Source organism: Protopterus annectens, chromosome 3.part0 (genome assembly GCF_019279795.1).
Source record: "Protopterus annectens isolate FY-2018-M chromosome 3.part0, PAN1.0, whole genome shotgun sequence".
NCBI classification, from domain to species: Eukaryota; Metazoa; Chordata; order Ceratodontiformes; family Protopteridae; genus Protopterus; species Protopterus annectens.
The window spans coordinates 310,154,540-310,173,100 of NC_056731.1; the positions used below are offsets into that span (position 1 = coordinate 310,154,540).

Genomic DNA, 18,561 nt, shown 5'->3' on the forward strand with positions numbered 1-18,561 from the left:
TGCCACACATGGCCTGCACCTGTCACCCCTGGGATTCCGGATACTGGCTAAGGCTCTTGCTGCCCCTATAGTGCCTTTTTTAGGCAGGGTTCAAATAACAAATTCATCACCATAACAGGAACAGGCAAGCAAAAACTGAGGGTAATGCTACTCAATGCTAGAAGTCTAAATCTGAAAATGCACTCACTCGAGGCACTCCTTAAAATGGAGAACATCGATATCTGTGCAGTGACTGAGACCTGCTTCAAGGCTCCAGAGAGCACCCCTGCACTACCAGACTATAACTCATACCACATTTCGGCCATGTAACCTGGACCGAAACACCAAAGGCGGAGGTGTGTCCATATTCATTAAGGATATCCACACCTCCAGGCTAGTTGCTCAGCATAATGCATCCGAGGTTATCCAAGTGCAACTAACTCTGGGCAAAACTGCAATCCAAATTGTAGCTTGCTACAGATCCCCCACCATGCTCCAGGATTCCCACTCCTCTTTTCTTGATGTACTGGAAAATATTAGGGTTCAACCAAACACAATAATAATGGGCGACTTCAACTACCCCACCATTAACTGGGAAAATTACTTGTGTACCAACTCCTTAGCTCAACGCTTTCTAGAATTCATAAACTTCAATGCCCTAGATCAACTTATCTACACCCCCACCAGGGGCAACAATATCCTAGACCTAGTCATTACCAACATGAGTGACCGGTGTTCCACACCTGAAGTCAACTCCTCGTTGGTCCAATCCGACCATAAGCTTATCACCATTGATATCCACATCCTGTCCCTACCCCCCCCCCCCATTAAGGAAACCACAGTAAAAACTTTCTCCAAAGCCAATTTCATTCTTCTTAAGACAGAAGTGGTGAACTTCATGACACCCATGCAAATGGACAATACAATTACAACTGCTGAAGCCTACACAAATGCACTCTATAAGCACTTACACGAGTGCATGGATCGTGCTGTCCCAAACAGAACCAAGACGCTATCCTCCAAAAAATGGAAGCCAATCTAGTGGTCCCCTGCCATAAACAAACTGTACAACAGAAGGAAGAAACTGTTGCAAAAGAGAGTAAAATCTCATGAGTGGAGGAGCTCCCTGGTCAGCCTCAGCAAGAAGCTGAGATCCCTTATAAGATCCTCCAAAGCTAGCTACGAAAACAAAATCACCACTAAATCCAAGGACAACCACAAAGCATTCTATAGCTATGTCAAGAATCTAGATGGCAACACCCAGATCTGCTCTGAGTTACAGCACAAAGGCACAAAAAATTACAGAACCAACCGATATTGCCAACATCCTGGCAGATCGGTTCAGTGCTAACTTTACCCCCATCTCACCCCCTAAAGGGCCCATATCTATTTAGGAAGAATGCAGAGTTCCTGTAATCACAACTGCGCAGGTAAAAGCTGCACTCTCTAAAGCCAAAAACACAGCATCCATGTGACAACATCCCAGGCTGCGTTTTACACGAACTTCAGAATGAATTAGCTCCCCACTTAAGCACCATGTTCAATAATAGCCTCGCATTAGGCTTTGCGCCCATTGAATGGCGCACAGCAACAGTTATCCCACTCCACAAAGGGGGAGCCACCACTGATACCGGGAACTATGGACCTTTTAGCCTGACGAGCCTGGTCTGCAAGGCCATGGAAAGTATCATCATGGAACTCATAAACAAAGACATTGGTAACCTCCAAACTCTGGATCCCGCCCAGTTCGGGTTTGTGAAGGCACTGGGTGGCAGTGAAGAGTTACTGAATAGCTGGGTAACTACAGCAAAGCTAGTAAGAGAGATGGCTAGAAGGGTGCTTGGCGTGACATCTGGAAAGAGGAAGGAGGACAAGGAGACCTGGTGGTGGAATGAAGAAGTTCAGGACAGTATACAGAGAAAGAGGTTGGCGAAGAAGAAGTGGGATTGTCAAAGAGATAAAGAAAGTAGACAAGAGTATAAGGAGATGAGGTGCATGGCAAAGAGAGGTGGCGAAGACTAAGGATAAGGCGTATGAAGAGTTGTATAAAAGGCTGGACACTAAAGAGGGAGAAAAGGACCTGTACCGATTGGCTAGACAGAGTGACTGAGCCAGTAGAGATGTGCAGCAGGTAAGGGTGATAAAGGATAATGAGGGAAACTTACTCACACGCGAGGACAGTGTCTTGAGCACATGGAAAGAGTACTTTGAGGGGTTGATGAATGAAGAGAATAAGAGGAAGAGAAGGTTGGATGATGTGCGGATAGTGAATCATGAAGTGCAGTGGATTAACAAGGAGGAAGTAAGGATAGCTATGAAGAGGATGAAGAATGGAAAGGCTGTTGGTCCAGATGACATACCTGTGGAAGCATGGAGGTGTTTAGGTGAAATGACAGTGGAGTTTTTAACCAGATTGTTTAATGAAATCTCGGAAAGTGAGAGGATGCCTGAGGAATGGAGAAAAAGTGTTTTGGTACCGATTTTTAACAATAAGGGTGATGTGCAGAGCTGTAGTAACTACAGAGGGATTAAACTGATCAATCACAGCATGAAGTTATGGGAAAGAGTAGTGGAAACTAGGTTAAGAAGGGAGGTGATGATTCGTGACTACAGAGGGATTAAACTGATCAGTCACAGCATGAAGTTATGAGAAAGAGAAGTGGAAGCTAGGTTAAGAAGGGAGGTGATGATTAGTGATCAGCAGTACGGTTTCATGCCAGGAAAGAGCACTACAGATGTGATGTTTGCTCTGAGAGTGTTGATGGAGAAGTACAGAGAAGGTCAGAAGGAGTTGCATCGTGTCTTTGTGGATTTAGAGAAAGCATATGACAGGGTGCCTAGAGAGGAGTTTTGGTATTGTATGAGGAAGTCAGGAGTGTCAGAGAAGTATGTAAGAGTGGTACAGGATATGTACGGGGATAGTATGACAGCAGTGAGTTCTGCGGTGGGAGTGACGGATGCGTTTAAGGTGGAGGTGGGATTACATCAAGGATCAGCTCTGAGCCCTTTCTTATTTGCAATGGTGATGGACAGGTTGACAGACTAGATCAGACAGGAGTCCCCGTGGGCTATGATGTTTGCAGATGACATTGTGATCTGTAGTGGGAGTAGGGAACAGGTGGAGGAGACCCTGGAGAGATGGAGATATGCTCTAGAGAGAAGAGGAATGAAGGTCAGCATGACTAAGAATATATGTATGTGAATGACAGGGAGGACAGAGGAATGGTGAGGATGCAGGGAGTACAGGTGGCAAAGGTGAATGAGTTTAAGTTCTTGGGATCAACAGTTCAGAGTAATGGTGAGTGTGGAAGAGAGGTGAAGAAGAGAGTACAGCTAGGATGGAGTGGGTGGAGAAGAGTGTCAGGAGTGATTTGTGACAGACGAGTACCAGTAAGAGGGAAAGGGAAGGTCTACAAGAGGGTAGTGAGACCAGCTATGTTATACGGGTTGGAGACAGTGGCATTGACAAAAAGGCAGGAGTCAGAGCTTGACGTGGTAGAGTTGAAGATGTTAAGATTTGCACTGGGTGTGACGATTATGGACAGGATTAGGAATAAGAATATTAGAGGGTCAGCCCAGGTTGGAAGGTTTGGAGACAAAGCCAGGGAGGCAAGATTACGTTGGTTTGGACATGTGCTGAGGAGGGATGCAGAGTATATTGGGAAAAAGATGCTAAGGATGAAGCTGCCAGGTAACAGGAAAAAAGGAAGGCCTACGATAAGGTTTATGGATGTGGTGAGAGAGGACATGCAGGCAGTTGGTGTGACAGAGCAAGATGCAGAGGACAGGAAGAAATGGAAACAGTTGATGGCTGTGGCGAACCCTAACTGGAGCAGCCGAAAGAAGAAGAAGAAGATCATGCCTCCTGAACCTGATCGACTTCTTTGAGGCAGTCACCAAAGCCGTGGACAAGGGTAAGGTGGTTCACGCAGCCTCTCTTGACCTCGCCAAGGCTTCGACACCATCCCCCATTCTGGAATTATAGCTAAACTCACTAAGCTAGGTATAAATCCCTACGTCACAAGATGGGTTGCCAACTGGCTCACTGACAGAACCCACACTGTAAAAGTTGCAGACTCCAAATCTGACCTCAAAAGCACTGACAAGTGGAGTACCACAGGGTTACGTCCTGGGACTTCTCCTGTTTGGTATCTACTTCTCTGAAGTACAGGCTAACACAGAAGGCCTCTGGCTAACAAAGTTCGCAGATGACTGCAAATTAGGAGCCACAGTCAAATCCCCAAATGATGTGGACATCCTACAGAAGCCTCACTGAGACAGATGCCTGGCGTCAGAGCCATGGCCTCAAGCTCAATGCCAAAAAGTGCAGTGTCATCCCCTTTGGTAAAAACTCTGTACCTATGCACTACCACATAGGCAGCAATCTACTTAACACCGAATGCGTGATAAGAGACCTTGGGACCCAGGTGGACAGTAGTCTCTCCTTTGACAGTCACATCGCCACAGTAGCCAGGAAGTCCTTCTATGTGGCACACCTCATCCTAAAAGGGTTCTCATCCAGGAAAAAAGAGGTCATTGTTCCCCTCTACTCATCACTCAGACCCATTATAGAGTACAATGCCCCTTTTGGAATGCACCTCACAAGACATCTGCAGCAGCTGGAAAGGCCACAGAAGTACCTCACAAAGAGGATTACTGGCCTCAAACAAATGCCCTATACTAACCACCTCAAAAAACTCCAGCTTTACTCCGGAGCATATCGCCTACTCCGAGGCGATGTCTGCCTAACATATAAAGCTATGTCAAACCCAGAGCTGATGGACATGCTACACCTAACGAAACCCCAACCCCTCCAAGCTACATGCTCTAGGGACCTAAACCTTGATTCCTATCCCAGAAACTTCCCATACTCTGGAACAATCTACCCATCTATGTCAAGCAAAGTTCTTCATTAGTACTCTTCAAGAAAAATCTTGATGAGTGGATGGGAAATAGGAAATACACCCCGGGGATCACTTCTGTGTCTCTGCTGGACAGCAGCACAGGAAAATAACTTTCTTGGGTGGCATAAGTTATAACACCTTGCTGGCTAGGCTTATGTAGGCCCTTGGGCCAATAGCCTAGTACCTACATATGACCCTATGAACTGAAAAATGCGTTTGTATATGTGGATTAAATAAACCGCCTTTGTGTGTGTGGTGTTTTAAACAGTGGTCTGATTTTTTTTGATTATGACCAAGGATGAAAGAGGATGACTTACTGCAAGATACTCTTGGACGATGATGGCAGTGATAATTTGTTAGAGGCTACCTCCTTGGTTAGTGATGCAAGTACCATCAATATTATTAGTGTTTGCTGGAAATTAAAGCAAAACACAAAAGTGTGAAGTGGGGCAGATACACAGCTCCCATGGATATGCACTATTAAGGTCATGTTTGATTTGGCTAGCTAACTATATGACAGTAAGGATGCCTCTGAAACTTGCGTTGGTCCATTTGGCAATGTGGAAATGAAGGGGGAGTACAAGCTGCAAGTTTGTTTTCCAGAATTAAGTTGTCATAGTGCAGTATGCCACACATGTATTACCTGGGTACTACACAAGGGTTTTTGACTGTTGAGAAACACTACAGATGTGGACGCTAGTACTGAGAAGAGGGTTTAATGATAAGGGTACTGTTAAATCTATGATACTGAGGTCCACGAAGATGAGTGACTAAGGGTAAACATTGTAAAAAGATATAAATACAGAGGAATGTGGCAGGGTCTCTAATTATAATCCGCTTATTCGTTCAAGAAATGGATGTCAAGAGCTTCACTTTCAGATTGGAGAGATGCAAAGCTTAAGAGGAGAGTCCTGACTTTATGCTGGAATAACAATACAATGTTTTTATTTCTGTATGCTACTGATGTGGATTGTTGCTTTAAGTACAACTGATAGTTTGAACATCCTGTGGTTTAAAAGTTTGTTAAATGTTTGTGACTTAATAAAGACCTTTCTTTTTAACCTATTAATCAAAAAAACATGTCCAGCAGATTTCACAAACTGATCTGGGACGAAGCAACTCCCCTGAGTCTCCCAGCCATCCATGAATCTTACTCACTTCTAAGGTTACTGCACTGCAGGGCAAGGATAAATCCTGAACTTTCTGGCTTTTTTCACTAAGGGGACATTTTAGCCAAGTGCTATTTACTGAGCAGTTGGTCTTTGCATTATCAAGATAATAAATGGAAGTTATTTATCACAACAAGTACATAAAACCATAATCCAAAATCTGTGCGAGCTGTCCAGATATAATTGTATTGACTAAAGATGATGACGATGAGTTAGAACAATCTTTTATTCTAAGGATAAATTGACAGAAACCAGACACCATGTCTGCATACACAAGAAAGTAAAGGATGCAGTTTTCTGCCTACCTGTTATAATCTTCTGAATAACTTTCATCAAAAAAAGATGCTTTTGAGAAAGCAGAAACTCCACTAACCAGTATCTCTCCTCTAAAGTAAACTGTGGAAAAGATGAAGCCTCTTGTTGCCAAATATAAGCATGTTCACCTGCTTATGAAAAAACAGCACCTGATGAAGAGACTGAGGTTCTCAAATGGGATCCCCATTAAAAAGAAGGGGAAAAGCTGCTCTGCCAAGGAAAGCCCCAAGGAGTCCAAGACTCTTGAGATTTACAATGCTTGTAATGTGAAAATGTGCCTATACAAAGACAGCTGCCTCTGCTGCTTCTTTAACCATTAGTCTAATCTGACCAAGCTCCAGACTGCGACAACCAGATCTTATTAGATGGTGTTCTACCCAAGAAAAGGTATAAGCATTTCAGTATATAGAAGGCCACCTTCATCTCCAACACTTGTTAGATGCAACTCCTGCCTTTAAACATGTTTTTGTGTAAATACCTATTCTATCTCACCATAAAAAGACACACACACACACACACACACACACACACACACACACACACACACACGATGTTAGTCTACAAATGAACGGACATCAGCAACAGCCTAGTTTAAAGATGACAGTTTTTTTTTAAACAAGAAACATCTTTATTAAATTATCATGTATGACATAGGCAATCTTACATTTACATAAATGAAAATAAACCATAGTGCCACAGTCTCAGTTGCAAACCATGCTGACACAACTGTAGCTACACACATTATACATCACTTCTGATATATCCAGTCATTGTCAGCCATTACATAGCTCATTCAAATCCTGCCTTCTTTTAAACCTCGTTCATCCTCTGCATGTATATATCCTACATTTCCCAATTTTTCCTATGCAATTTGCTCCTACTCTTTTCTAATAATCCCAGTAAAAGTTATTTTATCTCAGCTTATCTTCTCAAGTTCTAGCAAAGTTGGTTTAGACTTTGATTTCTATTTTCTAGTAATTGCTTTTTTGGCAGCCATCATAATTAGACTCAGCAAGGCCTCACTATGTCTAGGCAATTCCAATTATGTGTCTGAGCTCAACAAATCATTTCCTTAGTTACTTCAATTTGCTCACCCAGCATCTCTGACAAAACAATCTGTAGGGAATCTTTAAAATCGGCCAACATATTACACTCGCACAAAATATGACACCTCCAACATTTGCTGTCTACTAGAGGAAAAATACTTTGGAGTCTGCTTAGGGTATAAAAAAAAACACTTCCAGGCAAAGATCTAAATCTTCTAGATTTTGTTGCATATTTGGGAGACATACATATATCCCCCTGTTGTTTCTTTGTGAATTGCTTATCCAGTCTCTCTTTCTAATCTTTCCTAACCTTCTTTGGTTGATTGTTATAGTTATCATGCAATATTTTATATGCTCTACTGATTATTCCTTTCTTAATGGCAACTTCTGTTCTAGATTCTATTAAAAATTCTTAAGTGCTGGTCTTGCATTTAGCATCCCCCCATTTCTTTCTCTTTGCCTGGACTCTGATATCAATCCATGATAGGAAAGGCAGTGTATTATCCTGCAGTCCAAAGAATTTCTTGGCCTCTTCCGACTCTACTACCTTTCCCTCTCTAGTTATTTGCTCCCAATACCTTGGTTCCTTTGCCAATTTTCTCCAACATATTCCTTACCCTTCCTGCCTATTGTCTGTATCGTATCCCTAATTGCAGTCACTCCTATTCTCAGAATCTCCTTTCGCCATTGCCGTATTGTTGAAAGATGACAGTTTGAACAAAAGTATTTTGATCAACTTGTTTTGATCAGATTCATTTTATCTAAATGTCAGTCAAACATCACTGGGGTATTTCTATAAGTTAATGACTTTACTGTTAGACTTGGGATTAGTAATGAACTTTGATTAACGTATGCGAGAGGGGTTTGCGGTCCTTACCTGGGGGTCAAGTGGACTACCCAGTTAGAAGATGAACACAGATTCCGTTTTGCTCATTTTTGTCGAGTCTGTATTTCAAAAGAAATACTTTCACTTTTGAAGAATTCTGACTGTGCAGACACGATTACATTGTTTTGCAGGGAGGATGTTTTTGATGAAATGACCTAGCGCTATAAATGTATCAGTCATTCTCCTCACAAGGCATTACATGAAAGCACTCTTTCTACCTATCATTTTCACTCAATATAAATGCCCAGGTCCAGTTCTAGTCCAGTTATCAAGGACATCTACTTCATTTTAACACTACCCTCTATCGTTCAGTTGTCCACAAAATTTCTATATATAAGTGGCAGATAAAATATGCAACACAATTATTTAAGGAAGAAATCGACACTATGTTATGGAAACAGCAGATATAATGAGCAGTAACATTTACTAAACTAAGCATCTCTGACTTAAAAAAAAAAAAAATCACAGTTTGGCTTACATACACACTGCACTGGCAAAACATAAAGATCAGATTCAGTATCCTGCAACCCAAACAACACCTGCTTAATTATGTACAAAATTTTGTGGCAATAGTAGAAACAGTACAGAAATACTTGCCTGCTTTCTTTTTATATCTGGAGATGACGAAGTAAGTAGCAATGTAGAGTACAGCAAACAGAAGAAAACAGATCTGGAAAAAAGTTATGGAAATATATTACACTGCTGTAAATATACAAGTTATTAACATGGCCAGCATTTTCTGAAAGATTTGCTAAGGCAGTAACCGGGATGTTAACTCTAAAGGCTTAAACCTAGAATCACTTAATATAATCAAAACAGTCTTTGTGGTTGCCACATCAAAATTTATAGACAGAAACCAATACCCAAAACAGATATGTTCACCTGCTTTTGTCATTTACTGAAAAACATAAAAATACTTTTCAATTAAAACCAATTTCTTTCCTGCTTCCTTCGCAAACCAAATAGAAATCATATAAGACTGTAAACTGAAGAAAATAAAGGGCCCAATTCCAAAAGACTTCTTTTGTGTAAGACAACTGCACCCACAGCGAGGCATTTGGAATCTGGCCCATAAAATATGTTCACAACGTGGGCTGGAAAGAGGGATCGGACTTGTTCCAATACCCCAGTAAACCCTATTTAACCACTGCACAAACTTAACTGTAACTCCTTGAAAAGTACTGCTATGTAAAACACCCGGGGCAATACTTGATTACAAAACCGAAAGTAAATGCATTTACATTTTTATCCTGTGAAAGTTGCAGTCCATGAAAAAAATAAGAGCAAGTCTGAAAACAACTTAATGTGCTCCTATCTTCCCAGCTCTATTCTAGAATAACATCACATCATGATAGGGAATGATGGGGATTCAGAAAAATACATTTTAGGATGCCAAAAGACGCTCTACCTTAACAATTTCAGCTAAGAAATAAATAATTGCACCAAAGAAAACATATGTAACATTTACAATATGGTAAGTAACAATGCTATCACAACAAATGTGTGAAAAATCACTTCAGGAAAAGCTTGTTAAGCACCACTCTGATATCAGAAAGGTGCTTAACAAACTTGTCATTTTCCGCAGTTTCTGAGGGTAATCTCAGAGCTCTACACACAAGTATGTTGAACCATTTTTAGAAATTACAGATACCAAAGTTATATAAATATATTTAATTACACAAATGCATGGGGTCATAACTTTTATGTTTTATATCAAAATACTAGAAATTGTTAAATATCCATTTCTTTAAGCATAATGGATGCAGCAGTCTTATTTAAAATGTAGACAGAAATGTGTTTTTTTCCACTCAAAAGTATGTGCAAGCCTTGATGGGAAGATTATTTAACATATATTCCATTATTTGAACTAGTTAATTTAAACTTTGATGAATATAATACATATGCCCAGTTCCCAAGCAAAAGAAAGCACATGAAGTGGGCATTGTATAATTACTACCCACATGCCCAAAGGCTGTAAGCCACCTTTCTGCAAGCTAATGCATCGCAATTCCCCTAGGCATATGGTAATACCTGTACCTTAAAGTATCGCCTTGTGCCTTACTGCTTAGATTAGACTTTTGACCATGAGATGGAAACTAAAAGTAGGAACAGTGTTTCCTATGGGACTCTCTTCATTTCTACCTGTGGTAATCACCTGATGTAACCCTCAAGAACATAATTACCTTTTTCACATCAAGATATTTAGTCTTTTCAGTAAAGATCCCACCACCTTACGTCTCCAGAACTCCATGATCACAGTGTGTACTGAGATATTTCTACATCCACCTAGAAGCCACTGTTTCACAAGTGTGAAGAAATTAGTATTTATTTATTTACTGATATCTGACTACCAGGAAAGTTTGACTGGTAGACATCCATTTTCAGCGGAGGCCTGGGGAGAAAAGTTGCAAACTATTACAAAACATTTTAAGAACAGTAATTTTATAATCATCAAAAATAAAACAAAAACATCTGCAGTTCAAATAACTATAACAAATTAGACATAATATAAAAACATTAGTTACAAATCAAAACAAGGTATATAACAATCGTTTAATATTTAGAGAAATGTTAGACAGTTTGTAGACAAATTAAAGGTAAGTTAGTCGAATACAAATAGGAATTGCAATATGAAGCGAGGGAAAAAGAGGCTTGTGGTATATGTAGAGAGAAAGTCGGGGTAGAAAACTAGACAGCAGTGAGATAGTAAGTGAAGAAGAGAGGGTAAGGAAGTATAAGGAATGAAAATATACTTGTTCACATTTAGGGATATAGTTTATTTGGATTTGAGCAAGAACAGAGCCAAATTTTTACATAGGAAGTCTTACAGAGTGGTTTTGAAAGATGGGTGGGAGAGTATAGACCTGATGGGTACAGGTAAGGAGTTTCAGGCTTTAGCAACCTTGTACGAGTACATATAATGCCCAGATTTGCTAGGTTTGCAAACAGGCAGGAGTTTTTGGTAACTGGATCGCAATGACCAATTGGTAACACAGCTGTGCAGAATGCTTTTTTAATGCTGGACAGGCAGATGAATTCTGGATAATTTTATAGGTGGTAAGAAGTTGTGTACATGTTAGTGGTAAGAAGTTGTGTACATGTTAGTCAATGTGGCAGTTCTAACCACTTTAGGCTTTTCAGTGCTATACAGTGGTGGGTTCAGAAAAGGGTTGTTATTGATGTGTCTTTTGGGTTTTCCTGGTTAGGGGTCACCACAGCGGAACTCTGGTCCACTAATGATTGGTAGTTGATTTTTACGTGCCGCGTTACCAGCCCTGAAGCACAACCTTCAACGAAGGTACGCCCATTGACGCATGTCTCCATGCAGAAGACGCTCTAGCTGAGAATCAAACCGGACAGCGTCTTACTGTGAGGCGACAAGGCTACCGCAGCACCACCACCGCGGATGAGTTCAGAAAAGGGTACGTACTGCAAATTTACACTAGCATTGTGAAGCCTGGAGGTTAGTAAGGATGGGAGCACCATAAAGAAGAGTGGGGAGGAGATAAGTGTTTATTTATTTTATTTATTTAACATTTGTTAATCAGGAAAGTCTGACTTAGAACAAAGCTAATTTTCAGAGGAGGCCTGGGGAGAAACGCTACAGATGCATGTCTTTGTAACGTGGGAGGAAACCCACACAAATGCAGGGAGAACATGCAGACTCCACACAGAAAGCACTCTAGCCGAGAATCGAACTGGAAAACCTCTTGCTGTGAGGTGACTAAACGCTACCACTGTGTCGTTATGTAGTAGTGTAAGTAGTGGCAAGTGTAGTTTTAACTGCGTTGGTGAGAAAGTTTTTGGCTCTGTAAAGCATCCCTAGTTTTTGAGGAGTTCTTCTTATGCAATTTTGTATATGCAGGTCAAATGTAAGATCATTATCCATTATCATCCCTAACAGCTTCCTATGTGAAGTGGCATTAATGGTTGTGTTATCAACAGACAAATTTTGTTTTTTCACAAGAGAGGGATTTGGGGAAAAGTAGTAGTTTGGTCTATTTTGAGTTGAGCATTAGTTGCGAGTTAAGAAGTCATGTTTCAGTGGCTGTTAAAGCTTCCCAAGTAATTTTTTGGAGGTGCACCATGTTGTCAGATGTGCAAATGAGTGTGGAATCATCTGCATTTTGTATTAGGGTGGCCTGTTGTGTGGATGTATAGAGAATGTCGGTGAAAATGTTAAAGAGGAGGGGACAAAAGACAAAGCCTTGTGGTACACTGGTGATGACTGGGAGGTAAGAAGAGAGCAAGGAGTGCCATTTTATAGACCGATACCTATTGAAGAGTTAGCTTTTGAACCACAGAAGGGTGGGTTGAGGAAGGCCTAGTGAGGACATATGAAGTAAAAGTTTCCTGTGACAAACTGTGTTGAAGGCTTTAGACAAGTCTAGAAAGAAGGAAGAGAGTAGTTTGCCATTATCTCTACCTTTACTGATAGTGTCTGCACAGCTTAGAAGGGCAATGTTAGCACTATGGGAAGGATGGAAGCCATGCTGTGTAGAGGATAAGGGATCTCCCTGCAAAGATAGTCTCATAATTGTTTCTGAAAACATTTTTCAGGTATTTTAGATCTACAGAAATCTTATTAATGTCTGTTTAATTTCCTCCTTTGTGCAGCGGGATAACGTGCGACTTTTTCCAGAGACGGGGGCAGTGGGATTCCTAGACTGACCTATTTATAAAGACTGAGAAAGGATAGGCAATGCTACTGGCTGCTCTTTTTAGGTACTCGCTTGAAGGTCATTAGCTGAGGAAGAGCACGGTCTAAGTTTAAGAGTAGTTTTATACAGGATGTGGGCACAGGTCTGAAGGTGAAAATGGATGTGATGATATGTGGCTATTGAGCAGGGTTGAGATTAGATGTTGATAAATCCTTAGTTAGAGATGCTATACTATCATTCTAAAATAAGAGTTGAACTGTATTGCAATTTTGAGTGGCGAGTTATCGGGAGTGGGGTTTGGGCTGAATATTTGGCTGGGATGTAAGACTTCTTTAATGGATGTCCAAAATTTTTTAGGGTTGTATTTGGTAATATTTTGAACATTATTATAGTATATTTTTTGTCTTCATTTATTTGCTTTTTAGTACGATTGCGAAGCATTCTGAAGTTTTCAAGATATCGAGGTGTTTTATATTTTTCCCATTCTTTCCATGCCTTTTGTCTACCCTACATTAGCATTCTACTCTTTTTGGATAGCCAAACTGCATTATTTGTTTTCATTCTCTTTTTTTCTAGGAGGTGCAAAGCTATCTAGGACATTTAGAAAAGTTGTACTGAATTCAATTACAGTATCATCTAAGGGGAGAATTTTGAGGAAGTTCCAGTTAATAGATGATAGTGTAGTACAGAACATTTCTGAGTTAAACTTGGAAAGGTTATGTGATGTTTTATAAATACACTGTTTGACTGGATGTGGGAGATGTCTAGTCGTATAGACTGGAAGATGATCACAGAGAGTCTGACATTGTACCTGTGGTGAAGTATTTGCTAGGTCCTGATACTAGGATCCACTCTAATAGAGAATTTGATATCTTACTATAATGTGTGGGGCTACTAATTAGTTGCGTGAAACTACAAGTTCATGCTAGATGTAGGGAGTTTATGTCCGACCAATTGACATTTGTTTCACATAGTAACATTTTTTCTTGTGGAAATGTTAAGGATATCCAGTAAAGCTGTCAGCTGTATCGTCACCAGTACCGACTGAAAGGACAATAATATATATTTGTTAATAACTAGTTTATTTTGAGGAAAGCAATAAGAAGCCCTGCTGAGCTGAATTTTCATGTTGGTTTGCTGTAGGGGAAATGTGGTAGGTGTTGGGAAATATTAAAGCAATACCACCACCTTTCCCCTTTATACGGTCATTATGGATATTCTAGCCAGGAGGTAGAACTTTGGAGTTATTTATGCTGGGTTTAAGCCAGGTTTCAGTTACAGCAAGAACATCAGGCTTATGTTGGGTAATTCAGGCATGTAGTTCAGCAGTTTTCTTTCTTATTCTTCTAACATTTATTACAGCAAAAATTAGATCACCGGGGTTGGGGATTGGCTGTTGTTGGGTTAAAGAAGTGTGTGGGAGAGAATTATCTTTGTGTTCATTTAATAAGTTGGGCCAGGATTAGGTGTATATCTCCTCCTAGAAGGATTTTAGTATACTGGGGATTTATGCATACTTTTTTTTTAAGAGGGGATTCTTACACTTAATTTTGTTTTGGTTTGAGATGAAGTGCAATTAATCAGCCTATATTTGGAATAAAGATAAGGGGCAACATTAAATAGGTTTGTTGCAATGTGTGGAGAGTGTAGAGAGGAAATATGAATAGGTGGTTGGGACAGAGTTGGAGAGATGTTGCAGTATATTATTGAGTTGTGGCAAGATGAAAGATGGCACAGTACGAGGAGAAGTCTTGAGGATAAGCTATAGAGTAGCTTAATTTTACAGATCTCAGATAGTGGGGAAGCAGCAATGAAAAAGGAAACAAAGTTGCAGGACAGTAGGAGATTCAGTGATACTAGATTCTGAAAGCTGGAAGGAGGACAGGTAAGGAGTGGTATTTTTTTTATAAAAGAAGAGAGGCAGCTTGTCCTGATATCTTCTCTGGAATGTAAGGAACACAGTGGTATTAAAGGCTAGAGGACAATAATGTAGTCAAAATAAGAAAGAAATGAGAGTTTATATGGGAAAAGAAAAAGACACAGTGTGGAACAGATAGGTAACAGCCCTAGCGATCAATGTACAATTTAGGTGTTATTTTTTTTAATAGCCTTCATCATGAATAACCCCGTTAAGGCATAGATGAAATACACATAAAATTAAGATAAAGTAATATTTCTCCTCCCCTTGTAAAGCAGCCAAGCAGTGTAAAACAGAATTCAATGCTAACCAGTTTCAAAATGATACAGGAGTCTGTTGCTCCTCCACACCATTATGCCTTGAGTTTTCAAATTCAAACAGACTCAAGCATGGATGGAAATGAAAAGAATCTGCTGCCTCATGGAATGTCACACAAGTCACCACTAAGATGGATTTTTTCTTAAATGATAAGTCTCCACACCTCAGAAAAGACTGCTTGCAAGTCACAGAAAATAAAGGACAATAGTAGCAGAAGACAGAAAAATATTACAAGTAGGAGTTTTTGAAAAACATGATGTGGACAGCTTAAGTACAGCTGAAACTCAGTGCAAAAGGTCAAGATGAAGAAAGGAAATGAAAACTATATCAGGCAGTGTTATTAAAGCTAAAGAGAGAAAAACAGTTGAAATAATTGCAAAATAATAAGTGAGTGCAAGAGACCTGTTAAAGATGTACATTTTTTGGTAGTACTGCCTAGATAAACAAGGTTAGTATAGTTTCATATTTGTCAGCACTGTGTATATACAATTTTGGAAGCCATAACTGAAAAAAATATCAGATTGATGAACGGAGACTATAAAGAAAGGACATTGAGAAATGGTAAGTGAAAAGAATGACCACTACTAATATAGCAGGTTAAACACAATATCATAGTATAGGCAGTCATTTCCTGCCCTGTAGTTGCTGCATTTGCTGGACACAAATCTGCCTAATTTGCTAACAAAATGGTACCTTTGTGGTATTGTTCACAACTGTACTGTTAGTCATTTTCCTTCCATTACCTTAATGTGGCCATTATAAAAACATATTAAACAGCAAGCATGCTTTATTCTTATTTATTCACTTCAATGCAGTATACCCCTTCAGGACACTTCTTAAATGTCTAAGTTCTTCAGTTCGGGACACATTGGCAAAGGGAACAGCACAAATTTGCCAACTGAGAAGCCTCATTTTTTTAGAAAATTACAAAATGCACTGCAAAGGCAGTTTTTTTTGGCTTTGTTTTATTTAAAAATGTACAAACTGAAATAGGCTTCTGTTGAATGAAGGCAGTTACCACAGTGACTGCCCTTACTTACAGGAAGGTACCACCATTTGATAGTTAAAAGTCATACTGAGCTTCTCCCCCTACACAACAGACCCTAGATGCAGTTTACTGCCCATAAATCCTTAACTACTTTTCAATTTCTTCACTTCCATTTTCCTTCCACAGATCGCGAAGGTCCAACCATCTGTTTTTCTTATTCAAACTGCATACAGTTTCAGGAAGGACATTGTATATCTGCACAACATAGACTAAAGGTTTTATTTTATTTCCATTTGTTAACATACCACTTAATGCATTTTTCTGTGTAAATCAGTGTCCAAGTGACTCACTGAAGAGAATAAAATTCCTGAAAATGCACGCAAGAGAAACAGTGAATTACTTTTCCAAACAGTTAATTGTTGAAGAAATATTTATATGAAGACCAGGGATGAGTTACAATTCAACAGCATATAAACTCGCTAGTATGTTCTTACTTTGGCACCGTAAAATGTTATTTTATCCTATCATAAAAATTGGACAACAGAAACACTGCAAGTAGCTTTTCATCTACCTTATTATTAGCTCTTAGAAGCAGATGAAATGAGCAGAGTTCCTAGACCTGCATAAGAATTTCAGCTTCTGAAGACTAGTGTGGGTGGGATAGGTTCTGGAAAATGGGAACTACAGCTTTGAATAATTAACAAAACTCATAATTTACTTATTTTGTATAAGAGAATATTTAAATAACCCCAAGACTTTAAAGCAGCTTAACTTAATCAGTGTAATTAGAGCAGTAATTATATAAAGACAGTTTTCACAGACAGTCACGGCATTTTCACTGTGGCTAAATGCTGATAAAAAAACTCATGTACTATGTATAGTCAGTCCTGTGCTATGGGGCAAAAACTAAATTATACAAACAAAAACAGACTGAAAAAATCCCACTAAGGTAGCCTCATCAGACATTCTGAGGTGTGACAAAGGGAGATACAGCCAGCCCAGCTGTCTGGAATTTTGTAAATAATTATATACCATGTTGTGTATATCAAACTGCTGGTACAGAAGTGTGGGTTGAAAATGTTTTTGCAAAGTGCTTGAAATGTATCCAAAGTGTACCCTATTGGAAAAGAACAGAAATGTAACTGTTTAGATCAGGGGTGGGCAAACTTTTTGATTCGTGGGCCACATTGAGTTCTAACATTTGACAAAGGGCCGGAACAGGAGCAGATAGATGGCATGCTTTGAAAACATCACCTCATTGGGGGAAAAATACACATCTTGGGATATGGAGAAAACATGTGCTTTAATTTCCAATGAAAATGAAGAAAAGCATTACAATAAAATCTCTGACTTCGAAATGAGTCTTTAAACACTGAAAATCAAATAAATGACCATTTTATTTTAAAGCACTGAAAGTTCTGTTATCCTTCAGGATATCACCATCACTCTCCTCCTGACTGTCTTTTTTTCAAAAATGGTAGGAGATGCAGATGTACTTGTCCTGTTCCTTTTATTCAATTTGTTTCCCCGGTGCCAAAAGTCAACAACGACCAGTGCAAGGACGAAACAGTTGCAGCAAGTCAGTCTGTGAAGCGTTATATTTGATCTGCGCGCACTGTTTATTTTAACAACGTGCGTATCACGGAGACGCACACATTTTAATGGGAGCAGTGTTGTTGGTCTCCTTTTTTAGCCAGTGCATCAAAGTCTGGAGGAGCCAGTGCATCAAAGTCTGGAGTTAGTTTTGTTGTGGCGATTCTCAGGATGGATCTGAGGTGTAGGTCTGTTAACTTGGATCTGTGGCTGGCTTTGTTGATGTTCATGACGCTGAAGGTCTGTTCACACATGAAGGTAGAGCCGAACAAAGCCAACATCATCTGCGCTTTTCACTTTAGATTTGGAAACGCGGCATCATTGAGTGAAGCATAGAAGTCATTTAGTTTCAGAGAGCTGAACTTCTCTTTTAAGGCAGGGTCGGACTGAAGGTCGATCAGTTCGAGCTGAAGCTCCTCTGGAGCTGTTTCGGGGTCTTGTGACAGAGGAAAGGCCACCAATTGAAGTGACTTGTCAATTTTGTCGAAATCCAAAAACCGACGGCCGAATTCTCCGTGCAGTGCATCCAGTGACTCACTGTATTTCTTTACTTTTGCTCCGGCCTCTTTCAGCGTGGCTAGTCTAGGAAAATGAGTGAATGACTTGTTCAAAATCTGCCTGGAGAATAAAGCCAGCTTGGATTTGAAGGCTTTCACATTTGTGTACATGTCATGCACAAACTGCTCCTTCCCCTGCAGTTTCACGTTGAGCTCATTCAAGTGTGAAAATACGTCCGTAGCAAACGCAAAGTCACACATCCAGCTCTTGTTGCTCAGCTCAGGAA

The 18,561-nt window shown here is 39.9% G+C and overlaps 1 protein-coding gene across 1 annotated transcript in view; it reads right to left on the reverse strand.

The window, feature by feature from the left end:
- Positions 1-9,272, reverse strand: part of LMBR1 (limb development membrane protein 1) — a 1,668,467-nt gene extending 1,659,195 nt beyond the window's left edge. Inside the window, exons 1-2 of the mRNA XM_044065580.1 lie at positions 9,231-9,272; positions 8,897-8,969 (exon numbers count right to left, since the gene is read on the reverse strand). Coding sequence (XP_043921515.1) covers positions 8,897-8,969; positions 9,231-9,272 — 115 coding nt within the window. The remainder of the gene's footprint in view (positions 1-8,896; positions 8,970-9,230) is intronic.
- Positions 9,273-18,561: the final 9,289 nt, after the last annotated feature.